The 27,092-nt window shown below is 44.0% G+C and overlaps 1 protein-coding gene across 1 annotated transcript in view; it reads left to right on the forward strand.

Annotated features, from left to right (window-relative positions):
• Positions 1–27,092, forward strand: part of CNTNAP2 (contactin associated protein 2) — a 2,930,334-nt gene that overhangs the window by 2,881,317 nt on the left and 21,925 nt on the right. The window contains exon 22 of the mRNA XM_073550056.1: positions 18,375–18,602. Within this exon, the coding sequence (XP_073406157.1) occupies positions 18,375–18,602 (228 nt within the window). The remainder of the gene's footprint in view (positions 1–18,374; positions 18,603–27,092) is intronic.

Raw genomic sequence — 27,092 nt, forward strand, 5'->3', positions numbered from 1 at the left:
GAAATTGTATCAAGTCTGCTGGGTTTTTTTGCTATTTATTCTTATTAAAATAATTTCTTCATTTTAAATGAACAAGTTACTATAGATGGATGTGTGGTTCTATTAGTGTAGTACTTTGATATCATAATCAGGCCCATATATCCATATAGGGATAAAAATGGCAAACTCTGATCCAATCAATGCGGTGACTATTGATTGCACATCACAGTGATCTGATGTGTGCAAACACAAAACCACCGGACTGGTGGCGGATGTACCGAACCAGAGACAGAAGACTTGAACAAAATCTGTAATATTGCACAGGATGTAATTTTATAAAGGTAAACTATCAGCTCCCTAACCACTCCTAAACCGCCACCACAACATTATATAGCCTTTTCCTGGATGACGACATGGTCCTTCGTGTCATACGCTTATTTCTAAGTCTGTAAAATCAAGTTATACCTGGCTTGTGGTATGCAAATTAACCAGGACTAGCCCTGTGGGCCGTTGATTTCCCATGTCCACTAGTCATGTCCAGGTAGATATTAGTGACACCAATCCTGCTTTGCAGCCAGCCTCAGATATGCATGATTAGACCTGTTTCACACTTCCGTTTTTGGCCATCAGACAAAATCCGCCGTTTTTTAAAAAAACGGATCCGCCATTTTTTTGGCGAAATCCATTTTTTTCCCCATTGAGTTGCATTACCGACGGATCTTGACGGATGGCCATCCGCTGGATCCGTTTTTTTTGAGGATCCGCCAAATTTTTTGCGTCCGCCGACATGCCTGGACGGACCCTGCAACATTTTTTTTGCTGCAGGATCCGCATTTTACATTGCGCATGCCCGGAGGAAGGAAAGAACCCTGAAATCCTTTCTGGCGGACGGAAAAAATTCTCTCTCTCTCTCTCTCGTTCCTTTAAAATTCTTCATTCAACGGATCCGTCAAAAAAACAGTCTGGTGGCATCCGTTCACCTCAGTTACCAACGGATCCGCTTTCCGCCATTTTGGCGGATTTTAACTGACGCAAAAAAACTGAAGTGTGAAACAGGCCTTAGGCCTGTTTCACACATCAGGTTTTCGCCGTCAGGCGCGATCCGGCGCTTTTGACAAAAACCGGATCCGGCGAAATGCAATGCCGGATCCGGTTTCCGCCCCATTGACTTGCATTTGCGCCGGATCGCGCCAGATGGCCATGCGTTTCATCCGGTTTTTGCTGGATCCGGCAATGTGTCGCGATCCGGCGTCTGGAAAAAACGGCTACTGTAACTTTTTTGTCTCCGGCGACAAACAATGAAAGCCTATGAGCGCCGCAATGCGCCGGATCCGGTTTTTTTGGTCTGAGCATGCTCAGTAGCTCTGCCCACAAGACACATATATAAAAGCATGACAGTGGGACCCTCAGCCACACCCAACATGCCACCCAAGACAGCAACCAGGCGCAGGAGAAGGCAGGAGACCACTGCAGCAGCACCATCAGCACCACCACCACCCCAAATGGAGCAGCATGCTGAACAACGGGAGGGGAGTCCAGCAGCAGATGAGAGACGGTAATTATCAAATCCCCCATTCCTCCAAACTAGGGCCATGGAATATCAAGATATTCATTGCCCCTTTGTTTCTCTTTATTCAACAGCCACCCAAGAGATGCAGCAGCAGCAACAGTGGCAGCACTGGAAGCACTGGCAGCAGCAGTACCACCACCCACAGGCATGGAGTCTGGCCAGCAGGAAGACAGTACATCTTCTTCTGGGAGCCCTCCCTCGCATCGTCAGCGTTTGATGGTAAGTTTTTATTTCCAAAATCCATCATCTCTGTAATATATGTCTATTCATTGCCTTTTATTTCAAAACAGGAATCACAAGATGAAGAGGAGCTCCCAGAAGAAGGAAGGGGTGGACAGACACCTGGAGTGGGCTCACAATTGGTAAGTTTTTTGCATCAAACGCAGAAACACAACATCACACTACACACAACACATAGAAAACAATGTTCTGCAGACCACACACAGCAAACAAATGCCTACATCCAAAGACATAACATTTTTTGTTTTCTTCTCTAGTCTTCCCAATCTGGTGCTCGGCAAAGAGGTCCTCGCAGTGCCTCCCAGGGTCGTCGGCGACAGCAACGCGGCGGTCACCAGCGTGTAAGTATAAATATTTTTGCTTTGTTTTTTTGCACTTTTTATTTCATTTCTTTTGTGGAGGCAAATTATGTTATTTTTGTCTTTTTCTTTAACAGCCTTCACAGAGTGCTCCCGACTCTGACGGTGAGGATGGAGGGATTGATGTGGACCACCTCATCGATCTCGTCAGATAAAGGGAGCCGCTATGGAATATGGCTGACCGCCGCCATGCTGACCTGATCGTTACCCGACGACTCTGGGAGGAAATCTGTTCGCTCCTTGTGGACCGCTGGGAGGACCTCGATGCTCGGGCCCAGATTAAAGAGCTTAAGTATATACAGTACCGGTTGCTTGATGTAAACCAGTGTTTCCCGAACTCCAGTCCTCGTGGTCCCCACGGTTCATGTGTTCAGGATTTCCATTTACTATGGAAATCCTGAAAACATGACCCCTGGGGACCATGAGGACTGGAGTTTGGGAAACACTGATGTTGTATACTAACCACTTTGTCCCTTCTCATTTCAGGGGAGAGAATTGTGAAGCGGTGGCGGTCTGTGAGGGATCGTTTCAAGAAGGAGTTCAATAAAGAGATGCGGGCCCCGAGTGGATCTGGAGGACGCAGGAGCAAGTACAAGTATGCACGAGCCCTGTCGTTCCTCCGGGATACAATGGTCACCAGAAGGTAAATATTACACACCACATGTGAAAAAAAAAATGTTTAGATGTAACAATTTTTTTTCAGCCAGGGCCATGCCATGCCACTATTTTAATTGTTTTTTTTCTCTTTATTCCACAGCACGGTGAGCAGCACTCGGGAGCCTGCACGATTGGACCCTTCTGAGGCGATCCCTGAGGAGACCGGCACCGAGGGACACTTCGACCGCCCCGGTACATCTGCACCTTCCCAGCCTTCCCACACATTCGACCCATCTGTCCCATCCACAGCACAGGAGCATCGTGGCCGCCTACATTACATGAAGCTGCTGGTGAGGAGATCGCTTCCCTTTACCCCACCCTTCTGCCCCTGCCACCTTTAGTACACCTGCGGGTACTGGGCGGCAGCGGCAGAGGGGTCAGGAAAAGACTTATGCGCCAGAGTTCTTGCATCTGAATGCATCTTTCCAGAACTGTCTAAAAGTTTTGTCAGAGCAAATCTCCGCAGGCTTTCAGCAGATCAACTCCAGCATTCTGGAGGTGAAGACACTTCTGCAAACCATGCATTCAGAAGCAAGATCTTCGCCAAACCACACCTTTTTCAGGTCTGTTGTGGAGCGCATGGAAACGCTCTCTCCTACCCAGCAGATGCATGTAATGCATTCATGCCACAGTGCTCTCCAGCACGTTACCTCCCAACCTCCTCCTCCCACCACAGTAGTTCCTCCACCTGCACCCCCTCCAGCCACTTTCCATCCTCCCCCTCCTATTACATACCATCCACCTCCCCAGCAACAGCCACCTCCCCAGTACCAGCAACCTCCCCAGTACCAGCAACCTCCCCAGTACCAGCAACCTCCCCAGTACCAGCAACCTCCCCAGTACCAGCAACCTCCCCAGTACCAGCAACCTCCCCACTTCCAGCAACCTCCCCAGTACCAGACATCTCCCCACTTCCAGCAACCTGCCCCGTACCAAACTCCTTCCCCATACAACTTGCCATCAACATCATCTGCTCCTACAGTCCCTGATGTGTGAAAGTAGCCTTAGTGTCACTAAAACCCCTCTGTCCATGAGCAAAGTATATCCAGCTTCCTTGCAGTTTACCAGAAAGGCAGAAAGTCATGGTCATGCACTAGAGTAGCAAAACCATGATGGTGATATTGCTCCTGCGGCAGATGTTAATCAAGTCTGATTACAAGATCTGAGGCCAGGCTAGTGTAGGGAAATCAACCCTGCTGGACTAGTCCTGGCTAGTTTACTTACCACAAGACACATTTATAACTTGATCTTTCAGACTTTGGGCCCCGTCACACATTGCGACTCACCAGCGATCCCGACAACGAAATCATCTTGTCAGGATTGCTGGCGTGTTGCTACATGATCGCTGGTGAGCTGCCAAACAGGTAGCTTCACCAGCGATCATCACCAGCGACGACGAGCACTCGCGTCGCTGTGTACCTTAGTTACCAGCGCTCTGGTACAGGGAGCTGGTAAGCAAGGTAAACAGCGGGTTTCTAAGTGCTGCGCGGCACTTAGAAACCCACTGTTAACCTTGCTTACCAGCTCCCTGCATCAGCGCGCTGGTAACTAAGGTACACAGAGGATTTCTAAGCTCTGCGTGGCGCTTAGAAACCCTCTGTTTACCTTGGATACCAGCGTCCAGCTCGCTGATCGCTGGTCTCCCGCCTGCTACACGCAGCGATGCGGGCTGGCCAGCGAGAGACCAACGTTCCAAAAAAAGTCCTGACCATTCCAGCACGATCAGCGATACCCGGCAGGGGGGCCGGTCACTGATACCTGTCACACACAGCGATCTCGCTGGTGAGATCGCTGTTGCGTCAAAAAACTTGTGACTCAGCAGCGATCTCGCTAGCGAGATCGCGGTGTGACGGGGGCTTTAGAAATGAGTTTATGGCACCCAAAGAATCTTCTTATAGTCCAAGAATAATCTTTTATAAAGTTATGGTGGTGGTTTAGGAGAGGTAGGGGAGCTAACAGGTTCCCTTTAATCTCAAAACACACCTGATACATTTTGAATCCCAAAGCTTCATCCTGGCCAAACCACAGACAGCATTTACAGTTAGCAATAAAAAAGAGAAGAGCCAGCACTGCCAGTGGTCAGAACGCATAACATGAGGTGCATATGCACATATCTTGCTGCATTCAAAATGAGACATTTAGCAAAATATTGATCAATATATTGAGCCACCCCGCCATGCCAAGGCAATCTCATATGGGGGGTCCTACTCTACATTTTTATTTATTCACTGTGCCATTGCGGCCTCCTAAATGTTTTAAAAGCAAGACCATATCAAATGCAATCCATACCTGAAGCATATCTGCATCACTCCCGTGCAGCCAGATGGAGCAGGTGCAGATGAAGGCCAACCAGGTCTGAACACAGACATCTCAGGTTTGACCTCCACACACTGCCTGACCAGCAAACACAGATGAAGGGCAATGCAGGCTCAGACATGGATGCAAAAATAAATAAAGCCTGGGGCAGGGCGGGGCTGCCGTGAGTGTGCACAGCAGCCTAGATCGATCACAATAAACACCGAAAAGATGGCGAACATGACCCAGCGTGCACGGCAACAGTGGTGGTCAGCCACAAAACCAATTTGCAATAAAAAAAGAGAAGAGCCAGCACTGCCAGTGGTCAGAACGCATAACATGAGGTGCATGGCCTTCATCTGCACCTGCTCCATCTGGCTGCACGGGAGTGATGCAGATATGCTTCAGGTATGGATTGCATTTGATATGGTCTTGCTTTTAAAACATTTAGGAGGCCGCAATGGCACAGTGAATAAATAAAAATGTAGAGTAGGACCCCCCATATGAGATTGCCTTGGCGTGGCGGGGTGGCTCAATATATTGATCAATATTTTGCTAAATGTCTCATTTTGAATGCAGTAAGATATGTGCATATGCACCTCATGTTATGCGTTCTGACCACTGGCAGTGCTGGCTCTTCTCTCTTTTTATTGTAAGCATTTACAGTTAGGTCCATATATATTTGGACAGACACAAAATTTTTCTAATTTTGGTTCTAGACATTACCACAGTGAATTTTAAACAAAACAATTCAGATGCAGTTGAAGTTCAGACTTTCAGCTTTCATTTGAGGGTATCCACATTAAAATTGGATGAATGGTTTAGGAGTTTCATCTGAATTGTTACGTTTAAAATTCATTGTGGTAATGTCTAGAACCAAAATTAGACAAATGTTGTCTCTGTCCAAATATATATGGACCTAACTGTACCATAAACCAGCACCATTATTGCATCTATGTATGTTTCACTCTGAAGTGCTATGAAGGGGCAATGTGAGTAGGATGATTGGTCCAAGAGGCAGAATCACCCCACTTTGCTCAACTAGAGTAAGTCTACAAGAAGCCTCTGGGGAGCAGCTTCATGGACTAGTCATCAGTCGGATCACTATTAGCCACTGTTTTAGAGTATGTTTTCTCCGGAAAGCTGCAGTGTTTCAGAGTGTGACATACAGTACATGTCCACTATAACAGACCCGGCCTATGATCCTTTCTGCCTATGGTTCAGGCTGCATGAATCAGCTGCCAGGCTGTAATGTTTTTCAGCCTATTTTGCATGTCATCATGAACATCAGGTACTCTTAGGTGGATTAAAGTTGCACTGCACAAGCTGTAAGATCTGCCAACAGCTTCTCAAAAGCTTATTGACAGTGTCTAGTGAACACAATTAGATTTTCACTTTTAAGGTTAATACATCAGTTTACCACTTTAATTTTAATGACTGAACATCAATTCACTTTCTATATATTGGGACAAATTTACTAAAGCTGTCTGAGGGTGCGTTTTTCCAACCTGGAACATTAAACGTCTGTCAATCATCTACAGGTTTGGAAATCAGTGGTTGATAAATAGCTTGTTTAGACAGGGTGATCACAATTCCCATGCTCACAGAATGGTTGGCATTAGGACATTCAGTGGCTGTCATTATTCTCAGCGGCACATGTCCTATTTTCTCAGGATTATGTGCTGTCGAGAATAATGATTTTTAAACTAGCTTAAAAATCTTTTCACAAAGACACATGTACTCAGCCCCAATGATAATTTAGGGTTCTACACCAACCTTGTTATCGAGACGGACACTGAAAAAAGCAAATACAAAAATGGTGTGCACACCCAATAGATAAAATAATATAGACTTTACTGAGTAACAAGAGTAATCAACGTATATGCCAAAAACAGAACAAACTCCCACACAAAAACACTTAAAACCAAACAAAACCCACTACCAGTCACATACACATTGAGTGAGCACAACCCATGGTCCAAAAACAAGATGAGTGTCCCTCAAGAAGTGAAATATTAGGGAGCTAAACCAAATGATGAAGACAGACAGAAAAATATACATAAGGCTAGAATGAACTTAGCTCAAAACTTGTAGGATAATACTAAGTACGGATATCTGAAACAATAGCAAATGATATTCAACATCTGTTAAATACGGTGGATAGGACCCAAACCTTAGTAGTGGCGTTGGAAATGACCATAGGGTTTCTTCCCATGCTCCTTTATCTACTGCATTAACAAAATTTTCATTGAGTATTTCAGCTTCTTTTTAAGTTGGATTCATTCTAATGAACTATTCAATTAGTAATCTTTAATATTACTTTATACAAAGTGCTGCCATGGGTTTCTCGACTATGGTATCATATACAATATATATCCTATAAAGTAAAAAGACACATGTATTCTGAGGACTAATTGTCATTCTAGTTATTGTTATTAGGCAAGACCTTTTTTACAGCATTATTTTACAGGAGGACTCACATTCTGAAACTGGTCACCTACCTTTGAACGTTTCTAGATCTTTTTACAACACAAGGCCAGGGTCAGGCGAAAAACTATTTTCATACATATTGTTATCTAAGTGGTATCAAATCAGATGCAATACAGATCTTCCCTACGGGATCCGTTTTTTTTGAGGACCCATAGACTTGAGTCTCACCTAAAAGTCTGAAGAAACTAGGGTGTGCTGCAAATTTTTTCACATGGACACTCTGTACGAGTGAAAATGCAACCCTTTGAACAGCCCTATTAAATAACAATGGTCAGTGTGCTGTCCGATTTTTATTCTGACAGCACAGTGTTATTTGAGCGAGCCCCAAAGCGTAAAACAGATTCAAGATAATTTAAGTTATTGTTTTGGGATCGTATAAGAATGCGTCAAATGTTGAGGGACAACCCACAGTTTTCCTATGAGGCCCAATCATTACTAATTTCTTCTTTTATTAGTGGCCACTTAGTGACCACTTAGATTCTAAGATGTTTAGTAAAGACCTCTGAGAATACTACTCTTCCACTATCTGGCATAGTTCCCAGTATCGAGAATCACTGAATCATGAACTTCAAGTGCTGACTCTGTGGTCACATCCTGCAATGTTAACCAATTACTTAGCTAAGAACAGAAAAGGCCCCGTCTCACTAAGCGATCTCGGTAGCGAGATCGCTGCTGAGTCACAACTTTTGTGACGTAACAGCGATCTTACCAGCGAGATCGCTGTGTGTGACAGCAATCAGCGAGCGGCCCCCCTGCCGGTATCGCTGATCGCTGGAAGAAACCTCTGGACATTTCTATGGTCGCTGGTCTCACGCTGGCCAGCACGCATCGCTGTGTGTGACAGGCGGGAGACCAGCGATCAGCTGTAAAATATAATAAAAAAAATTAAAAATATAGTTATTCTCACCTTCCGACGTCCCGTTCAGCCATCCTGTCTCTCTCCACGCTCCGGTCCCAGTGATCCTTTGCACGAATGACCGCGAGACTTCGCGCTCCCGCGAGACCGTGACATCTCACGGTCATTCATGCAAAGGATCACTGGGACCGGAGCGTGGAGAGAGGCAGGATGGCTGAACGGGACGTCGGAAGGTGAGAATAACAATATTTTTTATTTTGATTCTATTTTTTACAGTGATGGCCAGCGATGCCGGGCGCTCGGCATCGCTGTGCAGATCGCTGGTGAAGCTGTCTGTGTGACAGCTCACCAGCGATCACATATCGACTTACTAGCGATCCTGACACCTTGATATCGGTGTCGGGATCGCTGGTAAGTCGCTTAGTGTGACGGGGCCTAAAACTAATCTGAGCCTGGCATGCTTATTGAGTGAAGTTGAGGTGAAGTGTACATTTATGTGCAAGGTTTTTGCCTTTTAAAGGCATAGTAATCTTGTCAAAAGAACAGATGGACAGTGTACCCCATGAAACAAGCATATATAAATCTACAAATCTTTTGTCCTTCCAATTACACTTGATCAGATGTTGAGAGGTTCAAAGTGCACATTGGATGACACCAAGGACCTCTTGAACATGGGAGACTCTACCATAAGTAGTAGTACTCTATCATAGCCTTACATTATTATTTACTGTAGGCATAGACATTATATTAGTATTCATCTCCCAGTAGTTGAAGATCTTACCATACAAAGGTCAAAAATCATGAGAAAGTAGCAGAACATTTCCACATTGTTCCTAAATCCCAATGTTGTCACTTCGATTGTGATTGAAACTTGTGCCGGAAGTCTCCCTGATCCTCCTACCACATTTTCCTTTCAGAACTGCGATACATCAGTATTTTTAGATTTACCATTTTGCTCGTCAAATGCTGACTTAGAATCCTGAGTGTTTTCCATCTGTTCTAGCTCTGCTTATCTATACACATCAATAACACAGTAGGGGATAGTGAGTGAAGGCATCTCACACAGTAAAGGTACTGTCACACTTAGCGATGCACCAGCGATCCCGACCAGCGATATGATGCTGTCAGGATCGCTGGTGCATCGCTAAGTGGTCGCTAGTGAGCTGCCACACAGGCAGATCTCACCAGCGACATAGCAGCGGTCGGAGGTCTCTATTTACCTGTCAGACGAGGCGATGAAGACGTCCTCCACCCGCGTTCACGTGTCGCTCGTCGGCGCCACAGGAAGCTGACGACGAGAAACAGTCCAGGACGTTCTCGTGCGATCAGCAATAATCAGCGAGGGAGCCGGTCGGAGGTAAGTATCAGACATAGCGATATCGCTAGCAATATCGCTATAATGTCACAAAACCAGTGATGTTATAGCGATATTCCTAGCGATATCGCTTAGTGTGACAGGCCCTTAACAGAGCTATTTCTAACGTTCCTCCATTGTACATTGTAGTTACAGAGGCACGCTGATGGCAGGCACACTCAATTAAATAAGCAATAAAGTTGCTGGAAGCATGTTAACTTATCGTTATGTAATATTGAGTAGAAGATGGCACATTTTATGTGAGCATGCTTTGCTCTTCAAAAACCCATCGTTATCTGCGCTTCTTGAATTACCAATAGAAAGCAGCAAATGCAGATATTGTTTATAAAATCGTCTGTGTCTTGTAAAATTGATTTTCTTTTGCCCGAAATAAAAGCCGACTGTACAAGTACAATGCTAAAAAGCTTGTGTGCAGTGTGTCTTGAAGGTCAGTGTCATACAAGGAATGTCACAAATCATCAGTGGAGACAGTATAAACATATCTATGCAGCAGAGCTTCTTTTAAAATTGATTCACCTTGACCAACATTCAAGACTTCTATACGAATGAAGAGAGAATAAGAATAGAAAAAGAGACACAGGGAAAAGAGAGAAGTAAAGAAAGACTTTCTATTTGGTGAGCACAATTAATTTAGCACTGGTGGGATATGCTATGGTGTAATAAGCAGGTGCTGGGATGCAGTAATACAAATGCTGCAGAGCAGGGATCAACTATATTTAATTATCACAGGGAGATAACAGGGAAAACAAAGAGTACAAAGGTAAAACTAAATAAAAGTTGGTTAACTAAACAGTCTCTTGTTAACGGTTTCACTTCGTGACTCCGCAGCCTGTCACTCTCTGAAGGACCAGGCCCCGTGGCTAGCAGAATGCCGGCGGTGTTCAGTGTAATCTCTGCTGGCGTCCTCACCTAGCACACGGTCCTTCTGGCACTAGAGGGTGGTCTACGATTTTGCCCACTGAGCCCCTAGTCCAAATATCTGTGGAGAAAGAGAGTAGAGCTCTCCACAAGATTCCTCTCAGCATGGGTCTCCTTTAGCAGTCGCCATGACCTGAAGAGCTGCGCTGAAATGCTTTACTCTTCATATCAGCCAACACCTGGATGTTTGTACTGCGATGCTCCGTCGAACTCGCGCTCCTCTGCGCACCCGCCAGTTTCAGTTAGTTCCTCACTATGCCACCCTTCCTCTTCACGCCATTGCCAGTTGCTTCCTTCACAGCAGTTGCGGTCTGCTCCTCATCGTGGTTCTGGCAGAAAGACCGCTTCAGTTGTCTCGCAACCTATTTTACCTCACACTGACTGGCCACGGCCCCTTCACTCTGGTTACTGGCTCACTCCGGCTGCAATCTTGTTTCCCCCAGGAACAGGAGGTTCGGCCCCAGCAGTTCCGGACCGGACGCTTCAGCAGCAATAGCAGTGCGGTCCTCCCTTCTACAATAGCAAGGGTGGAATGAAAGGTTGGAAAAGTAGGCAGCTACCTACAGTACCATTGAAATAAAGACACAATATATGGATTAAAAGTATTCTGTCAGTATAATTTCACACCCACAAACTATTTATATGCGCAGAGGAGACAGTGCTGTGCAGAGAATAGAGCTGGAGTGACAGAAACTTCAGATCTACCATAGCTCTTCAACCTCATTTGCATATCAATTGAATCGCTATTTTTTTTTTTTAATTTTCCCTTATTCCTTCATAAATTGTATGATTCATAAGCTAAACCCTCACTCACAATGTTTGCATTGCTGATTAGTTTGTTAATATGTAATTTCTGATTTTCTGTACATGAACCCTCTGATTTGTAAATTGCACCAGAATATGTTGGTCATGAATTAATAAGATCAATAATTTAATTACCTTACATGTAACCCTCGTATATTGTGAACACTTAGTAAAACCAAAGGTAAATTCCCAACATTAGACATTACTTAATTGTACATAGCTACTGTATATCGCAACTTCAGTGTAATTCTGGTTTTCCAGGTGTACATTGATGAGCAAATATTACCTGCTACATGGATATACAGTGCATACGGAAAGCATTCAGACCCCTTTAAATTTTCCATTCTTTTTTTTCATTGCAGCCATTTGGTAAATTCAAAAAAGTACATTTTTTTCTCATTAGTGTACACTCTGCACCCATCTTGACTGAAAAAAAACTGAAATGTAGACATTTTTGCAAATTTATTAAAAAAGAAAAACTGAAATATCACATGGTCATAAGTATTCAGACCCTTTGCTCAGTATTGAGTAGAAGCACCCTTTTGAGCTAGTACAGCCATGAGTCTTCTTGGGAATGATGCAACAAGTTTTTCACACCTAGATTTGGGGATCCTCTGCCATTCTTCATTGCAGATCCTCTCTAGTTCCGTCAGGTTGGATGGTGAACGTTGGTGGACAGCCATTTTCAGGTCTCTCCAGAGATGCTCAATTGGGATTAGGTCAGGGCTCTGGCTAGGCCAGTCAAGAATGCTCACAGAGTTGTCCTGAAGCCACTCCTTTGTTATTTTAGCTGTGTGCTTAGGGTCATTGTCTTGTTGGAAGGTGAACCTTCGGCCAAGTCTGAGGTCCAGAGCACTCTGGACGAAAATCCAGGATATCTCTGTTCTTGGCCGCATTCATGTTTCCTTCAATTGCAACCAGTCGTCCTCTCCCTGCAGCTGAAAAACACCCCCATAGCATGTTGCTGCCATCACCATGTTTCACTGTTGGGATTGAATTGGGCAGGTGATGAGCAATGACTGGTTTTCTCCACACATACCGCTTAGAATTATCACTAAAAAGTTATATCTTCATCTTATCAGACCAGAGAATCTTATTTCTCATAATCTGGGAGTCCTTCATGTGTTTTTTAGCAAACTCTATGTGGGCTTTCATATGTCTTGCACTGAGGAGAGGCTTCCGTCAGGCCACTCTGCCATAAAGGCCCGACTGGTGGAGGGCTGCAGTGATAGTTGACTTTGTGGAACTTTCTCCCATCTCCCTACCGCATCTGTGGAGCTCAACCACAGTGATCTCTCTTCTCCCACGATTGCTCAGTTGGGCAGGACGGCCAGGTCTAGGAAGACTTTTCGTTTTCCCCAACTTCTTCCATTTAAGGATTATGGAGGCCACTGTGCTCTTTGGAACCTTGAGTACTGCAGAAATTCTTTCGTAACCTTGACCAGATCTGTGCTTTGGCACAATTCTGTCTCTGAGCTCCTTGGCCAGTTCCTTTGCCCTCATGATTCTCATTTGCTCTCACATGCACTGTGAGCTGTGAGGTCTTATATAGACAGGTGTGTGCCTTTACAAATCATGTCCTATCAGTTTAATTAAACACAGCTGGACTCCAATGAAGGAGTAGAACCATCTCAAGGAGGATCACAAGGAAATGGACAGCATGTGCCTTAAATATGAGTGTCTGAGCAAAGGGTCTGAATACTTATGACCATGTGATATTTCAGTTTTTCTTTTTTAATAAATTCTCAAAAATTTCTACATTTCTGTTTTTTTCAGTCAAGATGGGTAGCAGAGTGTACAGTAATGAGAAAAAAATGAACTTTTTGAATTTACCAAATGGCTGTAATGAAACAAAGAGTGGAAAATTTAAAGGGGTCTGAATACTTTCCGTACCCACTGTATAGTAGGGTGCACAGGTAGCCCAACATTGAGAGATGCACATGTGCAAAGAAGCTGAGAAAAGAGCAGTCAGGATTAAAGTTCAGGGAATAAGGAAGGGGATGCATTTCAAAACCTTAGGAACAATGTGAACTGCATTGTATTGTATATGGTATGCACTGCTGAATTTCCACCACTTTCTCATACTCCTGACTGCCCCATGTGAACTGCATTGTATTGTATATGGTATGCACTGCTTACTCATCTTCTTGTATCCATAATTGTACTCCAGTCTTGTTATCTCTGCCACACATCTAAGTGGTCTGTATAACCCCTTCTCCTTTTTATGACCTTTGCTTAACTCAATGCATTTGGCCTGGGCAGTCACACCCCACTCTCACTCACAGCTGATTGTGTTTAGCTGCACATATATTCAGCACCATGGGTCTGCTCCAGACGAAGTCGGCTCCATCTATTTCATAATCCATATTTAAAAGTACATATTTCTAAGTACTCTGAATTAGACTAGAATTGGATTGGAATTGACTGTAAGGTAACGGACTATAACACCACAACAATGTTTCGGCTTCTTTTTACTATCACCCCCATACTACTCTATTTTTCCCTAACTCCTGCAATCCCTCCACCCAGTAAGGAACTTGTCATTTCCCCCTCCATCCTCCCCAGCCACTTAACCTTCTCCTCAGAACTGTTCCTCCACACACAATCCTTCTTCTCCAGACACACACGGCCACATCATGTCCTATCCTTCTCCCACCTTCTAATCCTCTGTCTACTGCTCCTCTTTGCTGGGGACGTATCCCCAAATCCTGGCTCAAATCCCCTCAACATATCCCCACACTCATTTCTAACATCCTGCCACGATCCTCTACACGTTTTTTGTAACCTCATACCTATTCATCCAGCCCCCACTCCCCCGATCCCCCTACCTGGAGCACTATGGAACGCATGCTCTGTCTGCAACAAGCTATCATTTATCCATGACCTCTTTATCACCAACAAACTCTCCTTCCTTGCCATCACTGAAATCTGGCTCACTCCCTCTGACACAGCCTCTCCAGCTGCGCTTTCCTATGGCGGATTCCATCTCTCTCACACCCCTCGCCCCAGCAACAAACGTGGTGGAGGAGTTGGCTTGCTCTTGTCTGATACCTGCTCCTTTACCCCCAATTCCTCTGCTACCCTCCGCTACTCTTCCCTCGTTCGAGGTTCACTCCGTCCGCATCTATTCCCCCTCCAACCTCCAACTGGCTGTCATCTACCGCCCCCCAGAACTAGCCATTTCCACCTTTCTCGACCACTTCACCACCTGGCTACTCCATTTCCTTTCTGCCGACATCCCCACCATCAACATGGGCAATTTCAACATCCCCATTGACACTTCCACCCCAGCTGCTTCTAAACTTCTATCGCTCATGGCTTCCCTCTGCCTCACTCAATGGTCCTCTGCGGCCACTCACAAAGATGGTCACACGCTGGACCTTATCTTCACCTGTCTCTGTTCCCTCACAAATCTCAATAACTCACCCCTCCCCCTGTCTGACAACAACCTACTGACATTCTCTTCCCTCTCCTCTTCTACTGTGCAACCCCCGCTCCATAAACTCGCTCACCCTCGCAGGAATCTAAAACACCTCAATTTACAATCACTCTCTGAGTCCCTTCTCCCTCTTACAGACATAGCTTCCCTTCTTGACACAGATTCTGCTGCCACTTTTTATAACACCACAATAGCAGCAACACTTGATTCGGCTGCCCCCCTCATGCAGAGCAAAACTCGAACAATCAACAGGCAACCCTGGCAGACCAGCCTGACCAAAGAACTGAGACGGGTTTCCAGGGCCGCTGAGCGGAAATGGAAGAGAACCCATTCTACTGAGCTCTTCAGCGCATACAAGCAGTCCCTTGCCAGCTTTAAGTCCATGCTCTCTGCCGTAAAACAAACTTACTTCGCATCTCTCATATCCTCCTTGTCTCACAACCCTAAACAGCTCTTCAACATCTTCAATTCTCTACTCCGTCCCACAACACCTCCTCCCCCTCCTCTAATTTCTGCTGAAGACTTTGCCTCCTTCTTTAAGCAGAAGATCGACACGATCAGACAAAACTTTGTCCCGCAGCCCCCAATGCCCCTCTTAGCCACTCAGCCCTGTTCTGCAAAAGCCAGCTTCTCCACCATGACAGAAGATCAGCTCTCCACCCTTCTGTCAAGATCACACCGCACCACTTGTGCCCTCGACCCACTCCCGTCTCACCTCGTCCCTAACGTGGCCACAGTCTTCATCCCATCTCTAACACACCTCTTCAACCTTTCACTTACAAATGATGTCTTTCCCTCATCCTTTAAACATGCCTCAATCACACCCATCCTCAAAAAGCCGTCCCTTGATCCATCCTCTGTGTCTAACTATCGCCCGATATCTCTTCTCCCTTACGCCTCAAAACTACTGGAACAGCATGTATATCTTGAACTGTCCTCCCACCTCTCCTCCTGTTCCCTCTTTGACCGGTTACAATCTGGCTTCCAACCGCATCACTCAACTGAAGCTGCCCTAACTAAAGTCACTAACGACTTACTAACCGCCAAGAGCAAGCGACACTACTATGTCCTCCTTCCCCTGGACCTGTCCTCTGCCTTCGACACCGTAGACCATTCCCAGTCTCTCATTTCTTGGCATCACAGAATTGGCCCTATCCTGGATCTCATCATACCTAACAGACTGAACATTTAGTGTCTCCCTCTCACACACCACCTCCTCACCTCGCCCCCTGCCTGTTGGTGTTCCTCAAGGCTCTGTCCTAGGACCCCTAATATTCTCCATTTGGCTTGGGACAGCTCATAGAATCCCATGGTTTGCAGTATCACCTCTACACCAATGACACGCAGATCTACCTGTCTGGACTCAACCTCGCCTCACTGACTGAAATCCCACAATGTCTGTCTGCTATCTCAGCCTTCTTCTCTACTCGCTTTCTCAAACTGAACATGGACAAAACAGAATTCATCATCTTTCCCCCATCTCACTCTACCCCTCCACCAGACCTATCCATCAATGTCAATGGCTGCTCTCTTTCCCCAGTCCCACACGCTCGGTGCCTTGGGGCGATCCTCGACTCTGCACTCTCTTTCAAACCACATATCCAAGCCCTCGCCTCCTCCTGCCGCCTCAAACTCAAAAATATTTCCCGGATCCGCTCATTCCTCAACCACGAAACCACAAAAACACTATTGCATGCTCTTATCTCCCGTGTCGACTATTGCAACCTCCTACTCTCTGGCCTCCCCTCTAGCACACTGGCTCCGCTCCAGTTCATCCTACACTCTGCTGCCCGACTAATCCACCTGTCTCCCCGCTATTCCCCAGCCTCCCCCCTATGCCAGGCCCTTCACTGGCTTCCCATTGCCCAGAGGCTCCAATTCAAAACCCTAACCATGACATACAAAGCCATCCACAACCTGTCTCCTCCATAGATCTGGGACATGGTCTCTAGGTACCTACCTGCACGCAACCTTCGATCATCTCAAAATCTCCTTCTCTACTCCCCCCTTATCTCTTCTTCCCATAACCGCATACAAGACTTCTCCCGTGCTTCCCCCATACTCTGGAACTCTCTGCTGCAACACATCAGACTCTCACCATCAACGGAAACCTTCAAGAAGAACCTGAAGACCCACCTGTTCCGACAAGCCTACAGCCTGCAATGATCCTCGGTCTACTGAACCACCTCACAACCTGCTCTATCCTCTCCTACTGTATCCTCACCCATCCCTGTAGACTGTGAGCCCTCGCGGGCAGGGTCCCCTCTCCTTATGTACTTGTGTGTCCCTTGTCTTACACATGTTTATTATACTTGTCTATATTTCCCCTTTTTCACATGTTAAAGCGCCATGGAATAAATGGCGCTATATAAATGCATAATAAAAATAATAACTTGTCTCAGTCTTATTCTAGGCCCTGTTGGGGGCTTCATGGGGCAGGTTGCCTTTGTGATAGGATCCAATCTTTGCTGATAAAGTCAGACTGTCCTATTGACATTACTAAATCAGTTCTAGATAACTACAATCATTCACAATCAACTAAATCATTCACTGATGGACACACATTCTGCAAATATTTCATTTCATATGTGTTATTTATAGATTTATTCCTTAAAATCATTTCCAATTCATTCTAATATTTGGAAATGCTCATTTTACTATTTTTTGTCAAAATATTAAAAGTCCCAAAATATATTACAGCAACTCTCCAATAGACTACACACCAAATAGCTCTGTGAGGTTTTGAACCTTTCATGAAGCTGGTGCACTTCTCCTGGCCTTGGTGAGACTATCTTTTTCATTTTCTGATTTCACCTGGGATGCATCTGGTTCCTGCCTGTGGTTTACCGCTGATTTCTGCAAGGTCAGAAGGCGTCATGCTTCGGAGGAGACAGACCCAGATATCGACCACATTTGCAGCTTTTCACTTTCAAACGTCTTTGATCTGTTTCATCTTTTCACATCACTCTCCTGAATTTCATCCTACCTGCGCACTGAAAATCAGCATGCACCGCTACACAACGTTCCCATTGTTTAGGCATAATAACTAGAATTAAGGGCATAAGAATAAAAAGCAGAGTGTATTATTGATACTGTATGAATAAATTACAATATATGATCCAAGATGCTAAACGTAGAGGCAGGTTTTCTTCTTTGGAGGCTGAGTCAACATTGCAAGTGCTGATTAACTAAAAGAATGGCTGTTTTCATCTGGATGTTCACCAAATGAGCCTTTAACTGAGGCCCTTTTCATGTATCTGCACCGCAATGCAGAAAATACAGTAGCTTACACGCATATCTCTTAAGCTGACAAGACTGACCACTTAGCTTCTCTGATTAGCCTTTAAAATGCAATGTCTTGCTAACTCATCAATTTTCCTTTGTGTCTCCAGAGACTGGAAGTATAGACCAGGAGATTCAATCCTACAACACTCCAGGCTTCAGTGGCTGCCTATCCAGGGTCCAGTTCAATCTCATTGCCCCTCTCAAGCTTGCCTTACGGTCAAGAAACAACTCCCAGGTGCAGGTAGTGGGAGAGCTTGTGGAATCAAACTGTGGTGCATCACCATTGACCATCCCTCAAATGGCTTCTGACAACAATCCCTGGCATCTGAACTCAGGTACGGCAACTGTTCACTGCTATTCCAACAGAAATATTATGTCGGATCTGATAAAATACAACTTCTTAACAGGGAGGTAAAAAGAAAGGGGGCAGAGGGTACAATTATATTTGCCCACTGGCGTCTTAGAGGCCACATTCGAAGACAGTTGGGACTGGTACAGATTTTGCATCAGAGTTCGTGAGCTTCAGGTGACACGTATGATTGAAAGGTTTACCTAATTTCTGATATTTCAAATGCAGATTAAATAAAAATAGTAGGTTATGTGTACTTAACTCACGGTGCAGATTTTTGTGATATGGATCCACATCTGCTTTGTAAAAAAAAAATAAGTGAGATCCCAATTAGTGACACAGTGAATCAGTGTCACAGCCAGTTGCAGATCATGGCAGAAACCTGTGGGTCAGGCTCCGATTTCTACGGCTACTTTTTTTGTAAATCGTGTTTCATGTTGGAAATTCAGTGGCACAGAATAGAGCTTTAAATGAGAAATGTCTAGTTATTCTCTGTGGCAGTTTATTAAGTTTCAATACATCTGATTAAATCAAAGAATTGTCTTGTATTTTCTTATATATTCTGAAACTACCATTTAAGACACATAACAGATGTATCCTTTATTTACACCCTATAACTCTTCACACCATGGGAAACACAACTAACTTTTTTTATAGTTTATCGGCAAGAACAAACATGATATGTTCTTCTTGGCATTCTACCAACACAACTGTTATTTTCTATTTATTAGACACAACAAAAATTATCTGAAAGAACCACAGTAATTGTCTGTTCTGCGGATCATATAAACCAGAAGGTTGACATGAGATAACACATGGGCCCCAATTCATTATTGCCTTTATGCCTGTTTTTGTCCACTTTTGAGTGTGGTTTGCAATCAATTCATTATTCTATTTGTATCTTTTTAAAGTCCATTTTATATGTGATTGCCTGTTTGTTTGTTTTTTTGTTTTGTTGTTTTCTGCTTTGTGGGTGGATTTGAATGATTCCAGATGTCTTTGGCTTATAAATTACAACTTTTTTAAAAGTCACAAAATTTGACGCAACACTACCCCAGTAGCCCCCTGGTGTAGTTGTATGCATGCCTTCCCATAAGTTGCATCTTTTATGATATTTTTAAAAAAGATGCAATTTTCTCAAAAAAGTTGCGAAACTTGTTAATGGCAAGAAAGAAGCTCTTTTTTTTTTTAATTGACTTTGCACCAAATTCATCACCCCTGCCCCTGTATAGAGCCAAGTTATTTGTCATTACAAGCACCTCTGTAGCTTTCATCTCACAGCAATCAATAAGAGGGAGTATATCAGTGTTATGAGTCATAACAGAGGATCCTGACAGCATGCAATGCGTTCACTGTAAGGATTCAGATACGACAAGAAAACAGAATGACAGATTTGCAAAAATACTCTGCAATAAAAAATGGCAGTAATCAGCAAGTGCTGGATAACAAATACAGGGTATTTAGCTGATGCGTTTTTTTACGCAAAAAAATGTACACCAAGCTGCTCCACCACGTCAAGGTAACCCCTATCGAAGCAGTCCCTATCTAATGTATTGAAAACCTGAACATGTGAACAGTGTCTAATATGAACAGGATTCAGACAGGCCGCTCCCTAGTATGGGCTTGTGGTCTGAGACAGCTCTTATGTGCATGTCACACGAGAGGGGTGGGGTCTCCCAAACCATGCTAAGCAAGTATGCAAATCACATAATGACGGTTGCATGTCCTCTTGCTCTGTGAGCCGGCAACAGAGGATCCTGACAGCATGCAATGCGTTCACTATAAGGATTCAGAAGTGACTGCTGACTTTCATCACAAATTTGGACAACCCCTTTAATGCTCTTAACATAAAAACGTAGTAACCCTTTCCTTGACAGATAGCACAATATTTTATTAACATAGCCATGTATCACATATTCTTATAAGTTATAGATTGTTACAGGATCAGAATCAGTTACAGCGCAAGAATACATTACCAGAACCACCAACAGTACAGAAACACATCACCAGAACCACCATCAGTATATGAATATATCAGGTGAACCACCATCAGTACATGAATACATTACCAAGCTTAGTACAGTAATCAATTATAATGTCATGTCAGCCCCATTTATAGTTATATCACATGAACTTACGACTCCTAGTATGTCCTTTGTGAGGCAGTGACTGGTGTTATTTGCGAGGGTCGCTATGTAACATAGTTATTAAGGTTGAAGGGAGACTTTAAGTCCATCTAGTTCAACCCATATCCTGCCCTAACATGTTGATCCAGAGGAAGGCAAAAAAAAACCATGTGGCAAACAGTAAGCTTCACATTGGGGGAAAAAAATTCCTTCCCGACTCCACATACGGCAATCAGACTAGCTCCCTGGATCAACGCAATATTAAGGAAACTAGTGTATATACCCTGTAATATTATACTTTTCTAGAAAGGCATCCAGTCCCTTCTTAAATTTTAGTAGGGAATCACTCATTACAACATCATATGGCAGAGAGTTCCATAGTCTCACTGCTCTTACAGTAAAGAATCTGCGTCTGTGAGTATGCTTAAACCTTCTTTCCTCCAGATGTAGATGATGCCCCCTTGTCCCCGTCACAGGTCTAAGAGTAAAAAGATCATTAGAAAGGTCTTTGTACTGTCCCCGCTTATATTTATACATTGTAATAAGATCACCCCTAAGCCTTCGATTCTCCAAACTAAATAACCCCAAGTGTAATAACCCGTCTTGGTGTTGCAGACCCCCTAGTTGCCTAATAACCTTGGTCGCTCTTCTCTGCACCCGCTCCAGATCAGCTATGTCTTTCTTATACACCGGAGACCAGAACTGTACACAGTATTCTAAGTGTGGTCGCACTAGTGACTTATATAGAGGTAAAATTATGTTCTCATGAGAATCTATGCCTCTTTTAATGCATCCCATTATTTTATTTGCCTTTGCAGCAGCTGCCTGACACTGGCCACTAAATGTGAGTTTGTCGTCCACCCATACACCCAGGCCCTTTTCAGTGACAGTTTTGCTTAGTGTTTTACAATTAAGCACATAATGATACATCTTATTCGTTCTACCCAAGTGCATGACCTTACATTTATCCCCATTAAAGCTCATTTGCCATTTATCAGCCCAAGCTTCTAGTTTACATAAATCCTCCTGTAATATAAAATTGTCCTCCTCTGTATTGATTACCCTGCAGAGTGTAGTGTCATCTGCAAATATTGAAATTCTACTCTCTATGCCCCCTACAAGGTCATTAATAAATACAGTCATATGTTAAAGTTTGGGCACCCCTATTAATGTTAACCTTTTTTCTTTATAACAATTTTGGTTTTTGCAACAGCTATTTCAGTTTCATATATCTAATAACTGATGGACTCAGTTATATTTCTGTATTCAAATGAGGTTTATTGTACTAACAGAAAATGTGCAATCTGCATTTAAACAAAATTTGACCGATGCAAAAGTATGAGCACCCTTATCATTTTCTTGATTTGAACACTCCTAACTACTTTTTACTGACTTCCTGAAGCACTAAATTGGTTTTGTAACCTCATTGAGCTTTGAACTTCATAGCCAGGTGTATCAAATCATGAGAAAAGGTATTTAAGGTGGCCACTTGCAAGTAGTTCTCCTATTTGATTCTCCTATGAAGAGTGGCATCATGGGCTCCTCAAAACAACTCTCAAATGATCTGAAAACAAAGATTATTCAACATAGCTTTTCAGGGGAAGGATTCAAAAAGTTGTCTCAGAGATTTAACCTGTCAGTTTCCACTGTGAGGAACATAGTAAGGAAATGGAAGAACACAGGTACAGTTCTTGTTAAGCCCAGAAGTGGTAGGCCAAGAAAAATATCAGAAAGGCAGAGAAGAAGAATTGTGAGAACAGTCAAGGACAATCCACAGACCACCACCAAAGACCTGCAGCATCATCTTGCTGCAGATGGTGTCACTGTGCATCGGTCAACAATACAGCGCACTTTGCACAAGGAGAAGCTGTATGGGAGAGTGATGCAAAAGAAGCCGTTTCTGCAAGCACGCCACAAACAGAGTCGCCTGAGGTATGCAAAAGCACATTTGGACAAGCCAGTTACATTTTGGAAGAAGGTCCTGTGGACTGATGAAACAAAGATTGAGTTATTTGGTCATACAAAAAGGCGTAATGCATGGAGGCTAAAAACACAGCATTCCAAGAAAAACACTTGCTACCCACAGTAAAATTTGGTTGAGGTTCCATCATGCTTTGGGTCTGTGTGGCCAATGCCGGCACTGGGAATCTTATTAAAGTTGAGGGTCGCTTGGATTCAACTCAGTATCAGCAGATTCTTGACAATAATGTGCAAGAATCAGTGACGAAGTTGAAGTTACGCAAGGGATGGATATTTCAGCAAGGCAATGATCCAAAACACCGCTCCAAATCTTCTCAGGCATTCATGCAGAGGAACAATTACAATGTTCTGGAATGGCCATCCCAGTCCCCAGACCTGAATATCATTGAACATCTGTGGGATGATTTGAAGCGGGCTGTCCATGCTCGGCGACCATCAAACTTAACTGAACTGGAATTGTTTTGTAAACAGGAATGGTCACAAATACCTTCATCCAGGATCCAGGAACTCATTAATAGCTAAAGCAAGCGACTAGAGGCTGTTATTTTTGCAAAAGGCGGATCTACGAAATATTAATGTCACTTTTATGTTGAGGTGCCCATACTTTTGCACCGGTCAAATTTTGTTTAAATGCAGATTGCACATTTTCTGTTAGTACAATAAACCTCATTTGAATCCAGAAATATAACTGAGTCCATCAGTTATTAGATATGTGAAACTGAAATAGCTGTTGCAAAAACCAAAATTGTTACAAAGAAAAAAGGTTAACATTAATAGGGGTGCCCAAACTTTAACATATGACTGTATGTTAAAAAGAAGCGGGCCCAAAACTGACCCCTGTGGTACCCCACTGCTAACCGTGACCCAGTCTGAGTGTGCTCCATTAATAACCACCCTTTGTTTCCTATCCCTGAGCCAGCTCTTAACCCACCTACACATATTTTCCCCTATCCCCATTGTTCTCATTTTATGTATCAACCTTTTGTGTGGCACCGTATCAAAAGCTTTTGAAAAGTCCATGTACACCACGTCCACTGCATTCCCTTGGTCCAGTCCGGAACTTACCTCTTCATAAAAGCTTATCAGATTAGTCTGACAGGAACGATCCCTTGTAAACCCATGTTGATATTGGGTCATGAGGTTATTCTAATCCAGATACTCCAGTATAGTATCTTTTAGAAAACCCTCCAGGATTTTACCCACAGTTGAGGTTAAACATACTGGTCTATAATTTCCAAGTTCAGTTTTTGTCCCCTTTTTGAATATTGGCACCACATTTGCTATACACCAGTCTTGTGGTACAGACCCTGTTATTATGGAATCCTTAAAGATTAAAAATAATGGTCTATCTATGACTGTGCTTAATTCCTGTAGTACTCGGGGGTGTATCCCATCCGGGCCTGGGGAGTTGTTAATTTTAGTGATTTTTAGACGCCGCCGTACTTCCTGCTGGGTTAAGCAGGTGACATTTAATGGAGAATTTTTATCCCTGATCATGTTATCCGTCATGGGATTTTCTTGTGTAAATACTGTTGAAAAAAAGTCATTTAGCATATTGGCTTTTTCCTCATCCTCATCCACCATTTCACCCAGACTATTTTTAAAGGGACCAACACTATCCTTTTTTAGTTTCTTACTATTTATGTAGTTAAAGAATATTTTGGGATTATTTTTGCTTTCTCTGGCAATGAGTCTCTCTGTCTCAATCTTTGCTGTCTTGATTTGCTTTTTGCAGAATTTATTTAATCTTCTGTATTTAGTTAATGCCTCATCACTACCTACTTGCTTTAATTCTCTAAATGCTTTATTTTTATCTCTTATTGCGCCCCTTACAGCTCTATTTAGCCATAGTGGGCTCCTCCTATTTCTCGCATGTTTATTCCCATATGGTATATATTGTGCACAGGTCCTATTCAGGATGCTAATAAACATCCTGTGTCCCCCAGGATGCGTTAACAAGCGTATTAGACCCGCTGGAGTGCCTTGTGCTCATGGCAGGATGCCTGTGAGTCACAAGGCAAAATAAAAGTAAGGCTACTTTCACACTTGCATTTTTTTGCGCTGCGCACCGTGCGCAGTGCAAACGCAAGTAAAAACGCATTTTTTGCGTGTTTTAAAAAAAAAGCATGCGCTTTTTTGCGCTGACGTGCGCATTACCATGCGCACGTCAGCGCACCCATAGACTATAATGGGTGGTTGGGTGAAAAAAAACGCATTGCAGGGGCATGCGTTTTTTTGGGACAAGTCGGACACACAAAAAATGCAGCAGGATGCATTTTGTGCGCCCGAGTGCACACTACAAAAAAACGCATGCGCGTACAAACGCATGTGTATGCGCACCCATGTAAAGTATAGGGGAAAAAACCGCAAGTGTGAAACCACCCTAAGCATCAACCTGGTCAAGCTATTTGGCCAAGGCATTGATCAAGAAAACCCTGTATGGGCTTATATTTTTTAAATGGACAGCAGGAAAGTAGTAGGGCCGGTCCATTTCATCCAGACTGCATCTTACGACTGGCCCATGGCCACAGATTCCAATTTAGAAAAACCCTGCAGGAAAGGTTTTGGGTGTGTCAGTTTGTAGTTTGCAACTTGCGGAGCAGTCGCCTCTGCAGAAGCTCAACCTGTGGGAGTTAACACAGAGCAAACTCCTGGCACCCTGCAGCGTGATACGGTGGTGCCGTCGAACTCGGCAACTGGACTCCCACGGACTGTTTTTGTTTCCCGGTAGCGTTCCTGAGGATGCCGTATGCTGTACACTGTGTGAGTGTGGACATTAAAACATGTTTGCTCTGAACTTTTCCTGTGGTCACTGCCTGTCACACTGACTGAACCAACTCCGCTGCACTACAGCTTAATAATGGTAAGGTGGTACAGTGAGTGTTTAGTAACAGCCATCAAACTGCTGACCGTACTGGAACCACAGTACTGATGAGACACAGGAAGTATCACAAATTAACATATAATCCAGGTACCTTTTAGACGACGTTGTCTAATTGGCGTTTTCTTTCTTTTCTTCTTCATCTTGTCCAGATGCCATTATGACTTTTCACATTTACTGCTCCTCTGTGCAGACTTTCATTTTCTCCTGTCTTCTGCAGCACATTCTGACCCACAGCCCTTAAAAATAGCAAGGTCATTATAATGTTCCTGAATAAAAATATCTGTCCTTTTATCCTGTGTCCTTGAATAAATAATTGCCCTTCACTGTGCTCCCAGCACAAAGTATGATGCCACAATGTCAACTCTTATGGTTCATGCCTTCCACACTGCAATCTCCTTCCATACTAGGCCCCCTCTTATCACTGTCATCACACTGTCCCCCCCATAGTGCCCAGTCTCTCTACTGTTCCCTTCATCATACTCCCCCTCCTTGGCATACTGTCCTTTCCTTGCTGTGCCCTCACACTATTCCCCCTTGCTGCCTCCACACAAAGCAGTCTCTGTTCCGTGTCCTCTCACACTTTTCTCCCCCATACTGTCCCCTCACATTATTCAACCCAATAGACTCTTCACACATTTCTTCCCTTCCTCTTCATAATGTGTCCTCACACATTTCCCCTCTAACTCTCCATGCTGTCTGCTCACACATCCCCACTCTCCATACTGTTTCTGCACCCATCCCCTCCACTCCTCATACTGTTTCCTCACATATTTTACACTCCCCATACTGTATCCTCATAGATCTTCCTCACTCCAATGCTGCCATACTGTCTCCTCACAGGTCTGTCTAGCTCCCTATACTGCCATTCTTTCTACTCACAGGTCTACCTCACTCCCCATACTGTCTCAGCACTAATATCCCTCACCCCATCTCATACTGTGTCTGCGCACTAATCCCCACACTTCTCATACTGTGTCCGTGCCACTTTCCCCATACTGTGTCCGCACCAATTCCCCCCTCATAACTCATGTCAACGCCACTTTTCTTACCCTCACCCTTCATACTGTGTCAGCACCAAACCCCCATACCCACCCTCCTCATGCTGTATCCACACCAATCCCCCTCCAGCTACTCATTCTGTCACTACAACAATCCCCCCCACTCTTCATACAGTGTCTGTTCGAACCCCCACTCCTAAAATAGTGTCCGTACTAATCCTCCCACACTCCTTATAGTGTGTGTGTCTGCAGCAAGTCCCCTTGTATTTGTAGTGTTTCCACACAAATCTCCCCTTATTCCTCATACAATGTAGAGTGACTATAGACTTGTACCTTAAGGCCGAACAGCCCCTTTAAGAGTCAAATTCATCAGTGAACCTGTTCTGAAATCAGAAGCTCATCTCTTTTGTCCTGAGCTATCTGCAAAGCTGATTTATGACCAAATCGAAGTTGAACTTTCAATTGGTCTTAAATCGGTGTAGAAAAAT

The sequence above is a fragment of the Dendrobates tinctorius genome, unplaced genomic scaffold (genome assembly GCF_039654945.1).
Source record: "Dendrobates tinctorius isolate UK_male_01 unplaced genomic scaffold, ASM3965494v1 ptg000162l, whole genome shotgun sequence".
Lineage (NCBI taxonomy): Eukaryota > Metazoa > Chordata > Amphibia > Anura > Dendrobatidae > Dendrobates > Dendrobates tinctorius.